The sequence below is a fragment of the Uloborus diversus genome, chromosome 10, assembly GCF_026930045.1.
Source record: "Uloborus diversus isolate 005 chromosome 10, Udiv.v.3.1, whole genome shotgun sequence".
Taxonomy (NCBI): Eukaryota; Metazoa; Arthropoda; class Arachnida; order Araneae; family Uloboridae; genus Uloborus; species Uloborus diversus.
The window spans coordinates 34,917,180-34,935,668 of NC_072740.1; the positions used below are offsets into that span (position 1 = coordinate 34,917,180).

An 18,489-nucleotide genomic window follows, 5' to 3' on the forward strand; every position below is an offset into this window, starting at 1 on the left:
ATAAATTTTTGCCAAACAAGCCTATGTAAGAACAAAATAAAACAAATAATTGATTGAAAGAAGAAAAAAATACTTAATGAATTTCGTTTTCTGTATCAAATTTTAAAACTTAAATTTTTTGGGGAGTGGGGCACGTTGGTCCGCTTTTCTACTTTTCATTTTTTTTTCATCAAAAAATGTAATTGAGCTTTTCAATTTTCTACAATAGGTTTCACTAAACCTTTTTCTTCATCTCAATTTTAAAAAAAATGTCAAATAGATAAGCTTTTTATCGTTAATTTTTTAAAAGAACATTGTAAAGTGGACCAACCTGCCCCATGCACGGGGTACGTTGGTCAACCTCGCGGGGCACGTTGGACCACATTACAAAAACATCTGTTAATTTATGTGATATGGTTCCTATTCATTTCTTTTATGAAATTTGTATTACATTTCACTGATAAAAATACCCAATAGGGCACATTGGTTCGCTTTTCTACTTTACATTTTTTGTCTCATTAAAAATTAAATGAGCAGTTTTGATTTTCTTTAAGTTTCACTAAACATTTCTCATCATTTCAGATTTTTTTGAAAATGTTGAATTGATTTAACTTTTTAAATAATTTTTAACAGAACATTGTAAAGTGAACCAACTTGCCCAATGCGCGGGGCAAGTTGGACCACATTACACCAACAACTTCTGTTAGGATCTAAGTGATAAATATTATCCAATACTGTAACCAACTTATTTTCTTTTGTGTATAGAGTGAAATACAAAGTTTACAGATCAATGTAACCTTAAATTGATAAATCATCTTTAATTAAAAACGGCAATAAGCATTCACCATTAGTACACACCTATTTGTATGAAATCAAAAGAAATTAATGCAGATTAAAGTTAACAAAATATGTGTTAAACGATCTGGGAACATAAAAGTGCTACTTCCAGAGCAAACACATAGGGTAAATGATTAATTACGTGCAACCTAACAAGCAGTGGTCAGGTTTGTCTTGGATTGTTAAAATCAAGTTTGCAATCAATATTCCAGAAACATCATCGATGATTTCTTAAAAAAGCATCTTTCAAGAACCACATTTTTTAAAAGCAAAAGTTTTTAGCTATAGTGCGATTTGATATGTTACTGTTTCTCAGTTACCAATACTGAATTTGACTATAATATTTGTTTCTTTTTGTGCAGTTTGTGTTGGAGTTCTTAATAAATTGGTTAGCACTTTATCTTCTGAAGAAAAGTCGTCTGCGCCTCAAATTGAAGCAAAGTTTCAAGAATTATGCCTCAATACAAAAAAATCTGAAAATAGATTCGTAAGTATTTTTTTTTTTTTAATTTAACATATTTCCTTTCCTCCCTCCTCCTTTTTCAGGAAATGTCATTTTTTCCATACCCTTTCCCCTTTTGTCAGTCACATTTCACCATCCCCCCCTCCCTGTCTTTTGTCATGCTATATTATATTGAAGAATGTTTACCAAAGTGAAATGGTAAAATATTTTCAATTTGCAGCGTTACCTAACTCATAATTTTGCTTAAATTCTTGAGTGTAGTTAATTCCACTATCTCTAAAAATCAAGGAAAAAATTACTTTCAAAATTTGACATATGCATATTGTAATATTTTGTGATTTATCTAACATTATAAAATATTTAGTTTGTGAAAAAAATCATTTTATGTATTGAGATTCTCTGATATCCAGTCAGTACTTCTTTAGTTAATGCTAGGTATTTTTCGAATTTTAAATGTTTAATTTAATTTGTCATGTGCACCTGGGACTGAATGAAAAGGTTCATGCTATTTCCTTATTTATTCATTTATTAATTCCCCTATGTATTCATTCTTTAATTCATTTACATTTCTTTATTCATTCACTATTCACTTAATTTATTTTTTCATTTATTTTATTTATTTATTGTTGCATTATTTATGCATTCATTTGATAAAAAAAGTAAATAAAAATTATTTAATTAAAAAAATATTTTTCTATTGTCCCATGTCAAAATTTTTTTTCTTCCAAAATTGGAATTAGCAGGAGTACACACGTGTTGACCTCTTTCAGCTAGATTACTTATTTAAAGCAGGGTTGGCAAGGTTTTGGACACTACGGTAAAAACCCTAGTTTTTACCGTCCTGTCCAAAACTCTTGTGTCAAACTATATTTTTAGAGAAAGTGTACTTTGTGAGAAAACATCAGAAACAATAAAATTTATCCAAGTAATGTTTTATATTGAACATTTATTCAATGTGAACATTCAACTTATTTGTGCAGCTGATTTTAACATAGTTATGTTACAAAGTAGTTGATTTCTTGATTAAAATTTTAATTTGTATGCATGAGGATTTTTTTTTTTGATAATAGTAACGATATTTTCCTATGTTTATGCATGTGTGCAAATGAAAGTAGGGTTGGCAAGGTTTTTAACCAAAAACCCTTGTGTCCAAAACTGTCTGAAATTATTTTTTGGAAAACTATAATTTTGATTGAAAATGTTAAAAACAGAACAGTCAAAATTATGTATTTTTTGACTATGTAATATATTTATTCAATGTGAACATTCAAGTATAAATATATATGACTTATTCTTCTGATTTTAATCAAATTATATAGAAATCAAATTCTTCATAAAAAAAATTTCAATTTGTATGCATGAGGTTCTTTCCCATAAATCAAATTTGCAAAAACCATTAAGAAATTAAGTTTTTTTTTGTACCTAAATATTGCACATTTAATAACATTCCTTTGAGTTAGCTATACATGTAACTGAAATTAGTTGTCTTGCTAGTGTTGTGAATTTCCTTTCATAACTCTACCAACTGTTACATAAAGAGGTTTTTATGTAATAGTTATTGGCAATTTTTTTTAAAAGTAAAATGTTTTTTAAATGAACATTTTGGAGAAAAACATTATCAAATACTCATTATATATAATTAAACCTCATTCATAACTACATTTATGCATTACGAATATTGCAGTAAATACAAATTGGTTAGATTACACATCCTTAGCTTTAACATACTTTTTGACAGTTTAGGACTTTAAAAACCACCTGTCCTGTCCTAAACCAGTTTTGGTCAGTCCGAAACCCAACCCTGATTTAAAGAGCTGTGATTTATGACTTTTGCATACTTGCGAACTCTACTGTTTTTAACCTGCAGTCCATCAGCACCATACGCACCAGGTGTCTGTCATCGCGAGCTGACGTCACATTTTGGGGTCCACTCCCGGAGTTCCGAACTTTCCGACGTCCGTCCACTGCTTCCAAACAAGCATGATTGTGCTGCTGTTACGCTGCACACGAGCGGCTACTGTGCGATAAGACAATCCAGCTTCACGAATTCCGACGATTCTGCCTCGTTCAAACTCCGAAATTTGCTCAAATTTGGCTTCCTTTTGTCAAAGAGGCATAGTAAAGATTCGGTTAACATTTACTCTAGCATATGACCACCGATAATCATACACACCTCGCTACAGCCGTCTATTCATATTCGGTTCGATCTGCCGTTCAGAGGGCGCTGCTCAGCATACATATGCGTACCGGTCTGCAATTCTAATTATTTGCATATCATTGCCCTACTTTACATTTCCTGCAATTTTCAGCTCACTCGCATAAGTCCTTCTTGGTGTTACATTTTTCACAAACAGGAGTGTATATGAACATGAAAAATACTCATTGTATTTGGAAATTGTTTTTACAATACTATGTTTAAGTATGAAATCAAACTTTTATTTAATGTTATAAGTTAAAAAATTTTTTTGAAAATCCGCATTTTTAGAGAAAGTGGTTGCCAGGTGTGCTTCATTGTTAATCAAGTGATCTAATGTTTTGCATTCGAGATAATGATAGTTACATACTTAGTGTCACTTGATAAATAACCAGCACTATTTTTGCATTGAAAATGCAAATACTAAAAAAGCAAGTGCCTCTTTGTAAAATAAAAATAAAAAACTGATCTGAGATTCATTAAAGATTTCTACTTCAGATTTCAAACCAAATTTCCTATTTTTTTCATTATGAAAAAGATAACTTATCTTAACAATTTCAGTTTGTCCCATGTTCCCCTACTCCAAATAGTTTAACTAATTTCACCAGTATCTATTGGTCAGCTAAAATTCCAATTGATGATGTGGCTCTATCCATTTTATCAAAACTACACCTTTTATACAGTTAAAACCTGTGGACGTCTGTCTATACGTTTCTGTCCCTGTGTGTGTGGGGGGGGGGGAGGGCTGCTGTCTGGTCTGCTTCCCGGGGGGTCCCATACATGGGCAAGTTACCTTGGTGACAGGAACAAGGGACCTTCGGGGAGTGATATCTGGTCTGCTTGCAGGCCAGTGCTCCCTCAAACCTGTGTGCCTTCAGGGTTTTTTCTTTTTTTTTTTGCCTTCAAAATTGAGACTTTTTGTTGCCTTGAACCTGTGCGACTTTGTTTTTATTATTCTATCTTAGGCCCTTGTGCCTTTTTTTTTTTGCACCCTTGAACCTGTGACTTTTTTGCAACCTCACCCTCTTTGGGGACTCAGTCTGTCCCTGCCTGTAATGCTATCGCCTCCGGGCTAGTAATGTTTACCAGTTCAATACTGGTACCCAGGGCCTGATTAACGCACGGTCCGGCGGGTCCACGGACCTGGGCACCACAAATTTAGGGGCACGAAAATAACCTAGCCTAAATTCACTTACTTCCTTCCTTTTTTAAAAGCTCATTTTATTTTTTCTCAACTTTAAGGGAGAGGGGGCTCAAATTTTTTTAAAAATCACATCAAAAACTCATACAGTTAAAAAAAAATTCGCGTAATGAAGTCATTGTCCCTTAGCTCTGGAATTTAAAAAAAAAATTACTCGGATGACATAGATGAACATTTTCCAGAAGAATTAACACTTTCAAATTTTTGCAAAAGGTAATCCTTCTGCTGGAGAATGTTTTAAAAGGATAAGATCACTAAACATTACACCTACATTTCCGAATGTGGATTCACTCCTGCAGCTTCTTCTTACCTTGCCTATCAGCAGCTGTTCCAGTGAACGTTTCTTTTCATTTTTGAAAAGAATCAAAAATCATTTGAGAAGCTGCGTTTCTCAGGATAATTTATACAGGTGTTTTCCTTATTGACCATTGAAAATTCTGTGACATCAAACATAGATTTCGATTATTTGATCGACACATTTGCCTCTGTTAAAGCCAGAAAGAAGCCTTTTTAAAGCTTGAATATCAGAATTAGTAAGATTTTTTTTTTCAGTTTTAAGTTGTTTTTTTAACTCTTTTTCGCCTTAAAAGGCAATTTTAATTGTGATTAGTTTGGTATTCAAATCCCAGGTTTCCTTTTAAATGTAGTAATATTCCTTTAAAATGTAGTTTCTAGTATATTAGGCTTCTAGCATGAAACATTGACTTTAAAATTGTGCGGATTTTCTCATGGGGGGGGGGGGGCACCAAATTCTACTCAGGACCTGGGCACCAGTTTGGCTTGATCAGCCCCTGCTGGTACCATTGGATACGGGACCTCCAGGGAAACACATTCACTCCTACCTCACCTCTCTAAACCTTAAGAGGCTAGACATCTAGTCCTGAGAACATCAAAAGAGGTCCTGACACCCCTGGACGTCCCGGAGAACATCCAGGCAAAGTATTAAAAGCACTAAAATCATCTATTGCCACAGGCGGCATAGAGCCAAAGCAGGTGGTGAACTGGTTGGTGAGTGAAGCGAGCAGAGAGCAAGGGTCTATTAATGATGTTATGCTGCTATTCATTTGTATGTTTTTTACTGTTTCCTTTCAAATCTCCTTAGTTTCAATGTGGACTAATATAATTTAAAATCAAATGTAAGAGCATATTTTAAGCAGTCGATCACCAATTGATAGTGATATATACAAAGCATGTTTTGAAGTAATAAATGTCAACTCATAAATAGGTAATAACAATGTTTTTTTATGTCTCAGTGTTATTATGTTGGAGGTCTTGAAGAATCTGCTACAAAAATAGTTTCTGAAATGTCTAAACCTTTGTCGTGGGGACTTCCCGTTGATAAAGTTTGTGAAAAATTGAAGAAAAAAGATGTTCAGATTTGTGATTTACGATATGGTATGTATTTATTTCATTAATATTTTTTGAAATGAAAGAAGCAGTAGTCACTTTGTTGGTTTTCCTAAATTTCTTTTTTTTTAAAGAAAGCAACTAGCAAAGCATTCTTTTTATTATGTTTATAGTAGTGTCATCAGCTGTGTGTGATCTATGGCAGGAAAAACATGCTTCATCTAACTGTTTCATTGATGCAAAATCCTTTATCAATGAAACTGTAACAGGATTTAATTGCCTTTTAATGAAAATCTTAACCTAGTTTATTTTTACGTTATTGATAATCTAATAAGAATTCGTTGTCTTAAATGATTTACTGAATTACAAACTGTCCTTTATAGAACAAATATAAGGACTTTCATTTACAAAATTCATTTAATTTTAATATGTACACTGTTATTTCTGATTTTTCATAATTTAAGGAAACAAACTTTAAATGCTGAAGATTGTTGTTATATAATGTGATTGGTACAATTTACATTAGTGATTTGTACACTTTACATTAGTGATTTGTAATGCCAGTAACTTGTGTACTGCAAGGTTCATGTCTCTTTAGTTATAAACAGGGATTTTTAAGGTTCTTAAGTCTCAAGAGCAACAAAATATTCTTTTAAAACTTTTTAAAACTCGGTAATAAAACAGCTACGCTAATTGACCTTTTATAGTGAAATGTACATTTCGTGACAACAAAGCAATTTTACTGGACTAAATTAAAACACATTTGCCACGCTACAGGGAAACCTGAAGAAACAAAGATACAAAAAATTCAAAAATCAACTAAAAAACGGAAAAACCCAAGAAATTTCGTAAATTTCTTTAAAAACCTAGAAAGTGCAGGGAATTTTATTTTATTTTTAAATTGAAGCTGCAAAAATCAATGCTCAAATATACTACAAAAAAAAAGCTAAGTTTATTTTATTTTAAAAGTAAGTACTAAAGTGATGTCTATCATAAAAGCAAAACTTATTGTTTTAGCTGTCCCTTATCACCAAATTTATGCTACGTTGATTTAGAGAGCATGAAACTAGTGATCAATATTTATTGTACTGTTTAACTTCTGCATTTTTTATCTTTGAAGAGTTATAAAAGTAAATTCAATCACCTTGTTATTTCAGTTACAATGAATTCTTCTTTAATTCTCGTTATTTACTTATTTTTTCCTGTGTTGAAACTATCAGGATAATGTTTTTTTTCCCCCTTCAAATGTCAGTGTTTGCTCGTTTGTATTGCTGCATACTCATACAGGGAAAACACAGGGAATTTTTTCTTCAGAATTTTGTGGCAACCATGTAAAACTTTACCAAGATGTGGCTGTTGGAAGATGTCATCACCCTGGCTATCCTTCTTTGTAGGAACTTTGAACATATCACTAATTTCAACGTGTGAATTCATCAGTAAAAATATTTCTATAAAACACTAGTATTACCAAAATTAAAAAATTACTATAAAAAAAGTTTCACTTCTGAAGGGTTAAAAAAAAAAAAAAAAAAAAAAAAATCATTCAATATTAAAAGTAGATTTTGTGTTTTGATCGACTGTTATTTGACCCGTAAAATTATTGTTGCCTACAAAAATTTGCAAAAAAGTCCTCTTTTGAAGTTTTTTTGTTACAGTTCAAAAATTGTAAATAGTTACAAATTCAAGTTATGTATAGTACTGAAATTCATCCTCCTTTTTTTGTCTAAGTTTCTCACTAAAAAAAAAATCTCTGGAATGACTTTTGTGGCCTATTTGCTGTATTTCTCTTTTTTGAAAAGTGTTTTCCTTTGTGAGTCAGTTTTTTATTGAATCTTGATCTGTGCCAAATTTTGTCTGAATTGATTTTTGATTAATGAAATCTTGCTTATGTAATTACAAAAAAAAAAAAAAAAAAAAAAACTACCTCCAAAATGCATACAGTAAAACCTAGTTTATCTGGGTCAAACTTGAGTTTACTTTTTTTTTTATATTTCCTTAAATGACAATTTTAAATTATGTTAGCTGAACTATAAATGCCCTAAACATTTTTTATTTTGATTAAATGTAAAACTCCTCCATAGATCGCTCAGCAAATTATATCAGTCCAACAAATACCATGAAGTTTTGGGAGCACTGAACTAACTGTAAATGCTAAAGTGTTGATTTTGTGAAACAATTCTGTTTTTATTTTTTACAAAGCAGTTTTCTTTTTGCTGTAAAAAAAGGGTACATCTGCTTATTTAACCCTAGCTTCAATGACCAAAATTTTCCCTTACTCTCAATAACCAGGTACACATGTTGAATTTCGAAGATTTAGAGCAGGAAAATATTTTTTTTCTGACGCCTCTTTTATTTAATTGAAACGTTTTCTTCCCTCATCTTGGGTAATGTGTGTAGCTTGTTTTTACCAAAAAACAAAATGGCTTATTGTGTTTCCAGCATTTTATGTTTACGTTTCACGCTAAATAGCCCGTTAGAAACAAAAATGTTTCTCCAGTTTTTTTGTAATACTAGATGTATTAGGTCTTATGCTTTAGTATTTCATAGTGATTTCATTTATTTATACCAGTGATGTTAACTTACAGCCCGCAGACGACATGGGGCCCGCGAAGCTCATACATGTGGCCCATTGCATCGAAAAATATTATCTGTAATTTTTGCGCTCACTGTCATTTGCTCAACTTTTGCTGTCATGCCGTCTGACATTCATAGGTATACTCAAAAGACATATATTCCAACTGAAATATTGTCTACTTATCGAGAGATACGAAGATCCTAATTCGGCATCACTGACGATGTAACAACCCCGTAACAGAAACTTTCTATCCAGTCTGTGACACTATTTTGGGCTGTTGAAAATAATCTGCAGCATTATTATTAGTTTTATTTTCAGTTTTTGTAAAATACACAAGTCCCTGGTAAAGGTCAAGACTACGAAATTTTCCAACTGGTCAGTGGCCAGTAGACCCAAAAAACTTAGTGGCCACCACTGTCGCTGAGTTTTAAAATATAAAAAAATTGGGGGGGGGGGAGGGGGGGGGAGAGCAATTTTCACTACTTTCATAAAAATAAAAAGAACTCTGCCCACTATGAAAAACAATTATTCAATACATATTTAAATATTTAAAATTAAATTTTAAATAGGTTTTTGATTTTTTAAAAATAAATACATTAGTAAATGAGAAGTTGGCAGGAAACTGCATTTTAGATGAATGTTTTAGTTTATAGCAAAGCTTCCAAAGCAATGAGGATCAAATACAATTGTGCAGATAACAATTCACATGTTTCATGAAAAGAATTTAAAAAAAAACATGATTTATTGTGCATTTTATGTTATCTTCAATAGTTTATATTGAGATTAAGATCCAATTCTGTTTTTGGAAACTTAAGTAATAGGCTCGTCAATTGCCATTTTGCGTACGACCAAACATTGGCGGCTACGCGAAACATTCATGCTTATAAATAGATTTTTGAATTTATTACATCAAAATCTTTAAAAAACTACAATTTAGATGAAATAGTCTGTTTTTAGCACATTAGCCACTAAAGCAATGAAGATAAGATAATATTCTAAAGACAAAATTTTGCTTTTTCAAGACAGTAATTAAGAATTATCCAAAAAAAATTGCACATTTTGCATTATTTTCAACAGCTTGCATTGCAATAAACATCTGATTCCGTTTATGAAAACGTAGGCAATTCAAGAGTCTTTCGTACCTACATCGTGGGAATCACCAAACATGGCGACTACGCAAAAAATTAAGATATAAATTTCTGAATTAGTTGCAAAAAATGATTTTAAAATAAAAATCCTCATGAGACCACACTTTAGTTGAAAAGTTTTTAGCGCTATTGTGCCCGAAGCAATGAGGATAATGTGAAATTTTAAACATAAAATTTTTCATTTCTTAAGAAAACTACTTAAAAAAAAAAAATGCTGCACATTTTTAGTTCTTTTCATTAGTTTTTAGTAAATAAAACATCCAATTCTTCTTTGTTTTTCAAAACTTAGGCACTTAAGCATCTTATCTACTTCGATCTTGTGAATGACCAAATAATACAATGCTGTTTTTCCTATCAAATATAAATAATTGCTATGCAACAGCTGAAAACAGAATAAAATTAGGGGGCGCGATATCAAGGGGGGGGGGGGAGTGATGGGGGGTAAACAGTGTTCATACTTTGATTCAAGGGCTCATTTTACATGAGAATCATTAAAAAATGATGTCAGAAGCATTTTGAAGGGGTATTTTTTGATGTGCAGAGTAATGGGTACTTGATTATTTAATATAGGTATAAAAATTAGTGCTGAAAAACTCCCCCCAAAAAATGTTTTCTAAAAACACTGTTACAACTTTCTTTAGTTCACATTCATGTAAATGACAAGGATTAAAAGCAATTTTAGCAAGACCTTGTCGGGGAGGGTAAAAATTATTATAAAAGTCGCAAAAAGGTACTCGGATACCCAGTCATTGAGGCTAGGAAGCGTTTGTTTTGTTTATTTTCCATTCTATCCAGATTTTCATTTATCTGGATTGCTTTTGGTTCTAGTTCATCTGGATAAGAGGTTCCACTGTATTTAGGTACTCTAAAACCATGTCTTTCTTAATCCATCATTTAGTTATTGCAAAACTTTGCAATAAAATGAGATCCCAGTGAACCACGATTCAACATCTGTCAAAATCCTACTGGTTAGCATTTTTTTTTATACTTGAGGCATTGCGAGAGTAACTTTTTTTCACATAAACAGGGCTCAAATGCAATTTGTGTATGAGAAACCTGCTACTCAACTTATTTAATTAAATGCTTTGTAGGTGGCGCTATAGCCGCCTATTTTACATTGAAAATCTAATTACTTGCATATCACAGCATCCTGTTGTGTAAATTTTAGAGTGTATAGTATACTGCTTTCTTAGTGTAGTAATTTCAATGACCAGTAGTGTAGCATTGAGCTTTAATAATTGATCCATTTATTTCAAGAACCAGTCAAGCGACAATTTCTCTATGAGGATTACAATGTTTTAAACTAAAAAGGATACATATTTAGGTATATTTCTTTTAATAAACAATGTTGTAACCATCATTGAATAATTTAATATGATGATATAGATGTTTTCCTAAAATTAGCAATTTTGTTGCTTGACTGGTTAATCTTGAAACTATGCTTGAATTCAAATTGTGATACAGTTCTTAGTAGCAACTTTTTTTTTCAGAAAAAACAATAGACTTAAAGACAGTGGACTTAAAGAAGTTGAAAGTAAGAGATTTAAAGAAAATCCTTTCAGATTGGGACGAAAGGTGTGAAGCTTGTCTTGAAAAAACTGATTACATCAAGAAAATAGAAGAATTGAAACCATTATATACTAGAGAAGAACTGTGAAAGCTTAATTTCTATTAAAAGTGGTTTTAATATTAATTCATTTGTTTGAATGGGAAAGACTATTCATAGCATTTGATATCGCTGTACTTTTTTTTTTGTACATTTTGTTTAAATTGTGCACATAAAATGTAAAATACTACAATTTTCATAAAGTTATACAAAACTTGTTTGTTTTCATTTTAGTCGAAATGTCTTATCACAACTTTCGCATTCAATGTAAATATTGAAAAGCATCACTTTTAAAGAAAATGTTACTAAAACATTCTAAACTGCATATACGCAAGGAATCTCTGGGGATGTTTGACTAGGCTTCTATAAGTTAGAGAAAATTGGGAAAAGTCATTTAATTGAATATAAGGCTACAGAGTTTAGAAAGCTAGAAAAATAATTTAAAGCTCAAGAAAAGAATAAGTCTTCGCCCCCAAGCTTTCTATTTAGGAACGAAAAATTTCTACTCTCACTTTTGAAGATAGCACAGCTGCCAACAATTATCAATTATGCTTTAGGCGAAAATTCAGTGGGGCGGTTCAGTTTTATGCATTTTGAAATCAAATTATATCTGCTTTTTTAACACTTGATCATAAGTCTACTTTTGACAATTAAATAGCCTTGACATTAATAACTGAGTGTTGGTTATTTTCAACCCCCATTGTTTTCTATCCTCCATTGAAGATTAGCATTTGCATTCTTTTGTCATGCCCATTTGAATATTTCAATCTAATTGCATATACTAGGTTCAAACTAGCACCATTTGCAATTTTCACCAAGCTTACTAAAAATTTAGTTCATAAAGATTTAAAGAAAATGCTTAGAGGATGGTCTTACGTTTCAAAAATCATGGAATTCTATTCTGGCATAAATTGGGCAAAAGTCTGATGTCGAGGTACTCAAGTGCAGGGATTATTTTTAGTTTCTTAAAATCATCTGAATTATGAAATATTGAAGCTTTTTATTAAGACAGCGCTAAAAATATTTTGCTAATAAATATATAATTTGTTTAATATTTTGTTAAACTATAATTCTTTTATTTTAACTAAAATAATAAAAACTTGTTTTGTGATTATATTTAATTGATCTATTATATTTTAAAATTAAATTTATGTAGTTCTTTCAGAGGGAATAAAATGAAAAGATTTAGAATACTTATATGAAAGTGCTTCATTCAGAATAGTTAGTTCTAAAACTAATGTATTGGGATACAAAATACATATATACATAATATATAAAAAAGTGATTTGAGATTTCATGTCAACTAGCTTTATTTTCAGATTCAAATGTAAAAGCTTTAAAAAAAAAAATCTTTACTCTTAAGACTTTACCAAGTAAGCTAATTTCTGAAATTTACAGCTTATTCTCAACCATTAACGATGAAAGATGGTCAAAAAACATTTTTGTTTTCCTCAATTTGGTGCCAATCCCCTAAATGCATGGGGATATAACTTTCAATGGAAAATGACAGCTATAACATACCTTTTATGTGACAAAAGTTACAAAGCAACTGATATCTTATTTCTCAAGAAATCCTTAGAAATATGAATTTTTGAGAGTGTCCCAATAAACCCAGCAATAATACTCTATAAGTCTTTAAGTCATGTATTGGATTATTACGATTTGTCTATTAATTACTATTTCTATGAAAAACGAACTAACATTTAGAAAAAAAGTTTTGGCTTACCTAGAAGAATATAATATTAATAGAAGAATATAATATAAGTTTATGATGGACTTTGTTTCAGCTTATAAGAAAAAGCATGGTAAATTAGAGTGGTCTAAAACAGACCCTTTTTTAAAAAATTTTTACAATTAATTTTTATTGGTCTTACCCTCCCATTTGGTTCCATCTGTGCAAAAAAATAGTGATTGTGAAGTATGAGCTCATAATCTTAATATTTAGAAGTAGCTTAACAGTCTTGAAGTTCTGCAATTTTCTATTTTATGCTACAAATGCATGTAGGAATGAAACTGACGCAAGGAAAAGTATATAATTTCATTTCATGTAACTAATGAAGTAAAAAGGTTTCTAAGTACAGTAGACCTTCCTTTTACGTGGTTAAAGATTTCACACCTTTATTTTATTTTAAGCGGATGAGGCATTGCAAGAATACAAAATTTTCCAATCTAAAAATCCAAACTTCTAGAATTGCAGATAAAACGTAATAAACTGGTGTTTGAAGTAATAATAAGCGAGCTTGGGCCCCTGTGGACATTTTTTTTGGGATTGGGTTCAGAGCTTTTTCCAGAAGTAATGTTATGAAACTCGCACAATTCAGAGCTCACTGGAAGAAGAGCTCTTAGAAATAACACAGGAGAACGAAACCAACGAGGATACTGACATCGAAGACTCGCAATCAAAAGCTTTCTCACTGAAAATTTTGCGTCATTCTTTGACAATGACAAATGATCTTTGCGATTTGTTAGCAAAGGAAGACCCCGTCATGGAAATGGTGCAAGTGATCAAGGAAACGTTAATCACCCACAAAGAACTACAGAGAAAAATTAGTGACAACCAAAAAAATATAACCCACTCATTTTTATAAAATAATAATAATAATTTATGTTTTCTTTATACACGTTGTGCATATGTATCGGAATATGTACACATTAAACTTGTTTATCTTATAATATATAATTTATTTCTATTATATTTATTTCGAGAGTGAAGTATTTTTTTCATCTGCAGAACCTAACCCATATATTAACACTAATATATGTTGTTTTAATTTACAGGGTTTTGATTTGCGCTGCTTTTCCATGGAACGTTATCCCCACATAAAATGAGGGTCTACTGTACCATGTTTTTAAAATGAACTAAAAAGTATAACAGTTTCTCTACGCTTCATGCAGATTTAAAGCCCCATACTGTTTCAGAACTTTTTACTGATTGTCTGGAAAATAATAGTTTTAATAGCTATTGGTTTTAACAGCTATCAAAATACTTGTAAAAATATAGGGCGCACGCAACAGACAATTGTAAGTTGATAACTTTTCTTTACATTTATAGATATGGTATATTTTCGGGACATTGAAATTCTTAAAAGTTTCTTTTTCCGCTTTCATCTATGAGGACTAATGCATGCATTTGGTTTTGCAATGTAAAAATAATTTATTTTAAAAAAATTTTAAAAAAAAAACCTTAAAAGTTCAACACGACAAAAAGGGAATTTTCAATCAGCTATGGGGTATATACAGATTTTAAAAAAAAGCAAATCACAGCGCATGTTCTCAGTGAACGCTTTGCTAATTCTGAAATTTACTCAGAAAATCAAGTTCTTCAATGAATTATGAAAACAGTATGTTTTTAGTCCAAAAAATACATTCCCTGATAATTCCATTGGCGCATCAGTAAGTGAGGGGGGGGGGGGGCTGGATTTTGCCATCCCCATAGAGCTTGATGAATATGAAACTTAATGCAGAAAACTCAAATCTATATTTGTTGCTTTTATTTTGATTAACGTTTCTACAAATGATTTTATAATTAATTGCACCAGTGTGTTTAATTAAATCACAGTAAATTTGATTCATTATTAAAATTACTGACTTTTTTTTTAGTATCTTACCATATTAGAAAGCTAATGATGGTCTTGCAGCGGCCAATGAAATTATTGAAAAGGAATCATGTAGAGTCATCAAACTGAATTTCATAATCTATTTTTAAAATTTCAAGCAGAGGCTGAAATAGATCAATACTATAGACTGCAAAAAAATAAAATATTACTGAAATAGAACTGTTATGCAAGTAATAGTTTCGCCTTTATTCGGAAATATCTTTCAAGTCAAAGTAGGCTCTTGAAGATTGGGAGGGTCAGGTAAGACTTATTTTAGCACATTCCACAAATTTTGATTTATTGTTTCATTCTGGAGAGTTCAGCTAGACCGAAGGAATTTTGTGCCCACTAACCCGGACCTGGTGTTGGATAATAATGATGTAGGTAATACCGGGTGGTTATAAAATAAGTATATCTATTTGGAGCAGTCTGTAGCATGAAGAAATCATCCGACTGCAACCAAAACTGAAACACTTACTAATCTTGAAAGGGGAGAAGGATGATGCAATAAAAATATTTAATTGCTACAATCACCAATAGGTGACGCTGCAGCCTTCAAAAGATGACTTTGACAATGCAAACACTAATAATCTATGAGAAAATTAAAGAAGCACTCATTACTGCCAGTAACGTGGCACGAGATGTCTTTCGGTTTGCCAGATCGCGCTTTGATTTCAAAGCTATTAACACATGTTGGGAACATTTCGGGTTTGTCAACTGCAGCAAAGACGTAATTCTTTCAAAAATGGTGTTTATGCAAGATGGAGCATCACTCCATATTGTATGAGCAGTACAAAATTTCTTATGGCAACATTTCAGATGATGGGTGTTTTCAAATGGCATGGTCTGCTCGGTCCCCTGGTCTGACGCCATGTGATTTTTGGCTTTGGGAGTTCTTAAAAGTCTAATGTGTACCATGGAGGTGTCACAAACCTCAGTGAACTAATGGATGTTAGCATAAGGCTTTAACTTTAATGTTCTTGGAGCAATTTCATAAAAAGCTAGAAAGTTTTCAATGTTTAATCTTACTCGTTAATTCAAACTATCCTAGAAATAGATTCCCGTTTTAAATGTCATAAAACCGGAAACTGAAAATACCCTAAGTGTTTAAAAGCCCAACAATCAATTTCGTGTTTTGCCCATCAGCAGACGTGACGTCAGACCTCAAGAGTTGAGGATCTTTTTGCTGATAGCATTGTAGAAAGTAAACTTTAAAAATAGTAACAGTTAAAAGATTAACTGAGTTGAGTTGCTATGAGATGTAACATATGCAAATTTTGACGATGTCATGTTTGCTTAGGGAGTAACTGAGACAGCTTGAATAGTAAGTCGATCAATCAATCGATATCATATCATTTGGTTCTGTTCTGCAGATGGTGTGTGTTTTCATTTGAGCATGTGGGCTCAGTAGATTGATTTATCCACGAAGAGGACATGGAAGTGTTTCTTGAGATGTGTGATAACAAGATTCGATAGCCTGCTAAAAGTGCAAGATATTCCGAAACAGAGCCCTTAAAGTAATGGAGTTTTTTTTAAAAAGGAATTTAAATTTGAAGAGTTGATGTTTTAAGAATTAGGCCTAACAGGGCTGGAAGATTCGTCTGGCATATACCGGATTACAGAGTCGGTTGGGCTGGACTGAATCCAGTATAAGGTGAGGCATCCTCCACTACTGGATGGTTCCTGTTTTGCCTGAAGCTGGATAAATAATTTCCTGTGCTGCCTCTTCTGCGGCATGGGTTGTGCCTAGGATTGAAAGACCATGGATTTGGTCTGCCGTCCACGAGTGGACTTTTTCAACTCGTCTAAATATCTGACAGATGGATGTTGCCTTCGTAATTTTGTGTGGGCCAAGTTTTAAGTATAGACTGCCAGAAGTATGAACTTTTCAAAATAATTTTCTGGACAGTACCATTGTGGGGGCATTATGTAGAGTGAACTTTTTAAGAACATTAGGAATGTTTTAGAACTGACGCTTTTAAGTAACTGAATCTTGTGATATTTCTCGGTGATGTTTGTTTGTTGGGGGGTATTATTTTATTTGAATTGTAAGTAGGGGATGTGATTTTCATTTCTCCCAGATCGACCATTACACATCAGTTTGTCTCTCGGCCAACAAAAGATAACATCACTCCGTATGCCTTGCATTCCGCAATTGAAAACGTCGCACATCACCTGTATTGCGTCCTGCAGCTCAATGTTCAAGTCGTGGAACCTGAACTTGATCGACGACGCCATGCGCAAGCTTTATATGCCTGTAACAATATCAAATAAACCACCCAGCTTTACATGTGCTAATTCTTTCTTCTTGTATTACACATTATAAATCCAAAAGCGTCACCTGTAGGCAAATTTTACAACTAAAATTTTTATAACACCATCTTTCTTCCCCCTTCAAGATTAGTAAGTGTTTCAATTTCGGTTGCAATCTGATGATTCGTTCAAGCTACAGGCTGCTCCAAATAGAGATACTTATTTTATTACCACCCGGTATTTGGTGAACAAGAGCGGCAAACTCGAATTGCAAAGTGATCCCTAACTTACTTTATCAACCCTGCATCTGCTTTTGATTTGCAGATTAATAATGCTGCATTTCTAAAGAAAACGAAATGTTTACACCTATTGTGTAGAAGAGTTCCGTCAAAACCACAATGTGCTAAAAATGACCCAATGCAAAAATTGTAGAACCATACAACGTATCTGTTTACACTAACCCTCCTACCCTGCCAATAAATTTGAGTGTTATTCAGAGGGGAAGACATCTCAAAGAACCTGTCAGCAGATCCATGTAGAGGGGGAAGAAAAACACTACAGCTCTCTTTTTCTTTTCCCGAAAGCTAGAAAATTTTTGTCTGATGATTCCTCTTAATAGAACTAGAATTCTTTCTTACATATTTTACAAAATTAATCTTGAAAAGGTCACACTTAATTTTAAGGGTACTTGATTAACTGTGTGGAGATTAATTACTAAAAAAGTTAAAAACGCTAATATTCTCCTTAAATAGTTTCCTTTCTGTTGAAGATTAAACCAGATTAATACATGAAAATAGTATTAAAGTTTGGAATATATTAGTAAATTTAACCGAATTAAAGTAAGTAATTATGAAGTTGCATAAAACTGGAAGAAATGCAAGACACTGAATATGAGCTTTTCCGGCGTGAGGAAGTACAGAAAGCTGATCAGTTCTAATTTTACTACTTCTTCTAAACATAAAGCTTGGAAGCTTTCCCCTCCACTTAGAAATTGAATATTAGGCTTTGATTACAAAATTTTAGGAGGAATGTGAATAAAATGGGTGAGTCAGGTTTTTTTTTTTTTAAAGCACAATTGGCAAGTTTACAATGAAAATGCAGTAAACCATTTGAATAGGGATTTCTGACAACACCAGTTTACAAAGCAACCTGCAGTTTGTCAATACAACTTTGAATTAACCAACTTTCTTCCTGGTAAGGAGTAGGTCAAAATTTTTACTTGTAACGATCCACTTTTTCCCCAAAGCATAGGGAGTTTTCTTGTTGCTCTTTGAAAGTTAGTCCAATAAG

The 18,489-nt window shown here is 32.2% G+C and overlaps 1 protein-coding gene across 1 annotated transcript; it reads left to right on the forward strand.

The window, feature by feature from the left end:
- Window positions 1–1,178: 1,178 nt before the first annotated feature.
- Window positions 1,179–11,568, forward strand: LOC129231328 (mesencephalic astrocyte-derived neurotrophic factor homolog; the record flags this gene model as incomplete). Its single annotated transcript, XM_054865616.1, is given in 3 exon segments — window positions 1,179–1,303; window positions 5,928–6,069; window positions 11,235–11,568. Coding segments are annotated over 3 exon segments (434 nt in total), but the record flags the coding sequence as incomplete, so codon positions are not given.
- Between the last annotated feature and the right edge of the window lie 6,921 nt (window positions 11,569–18,489).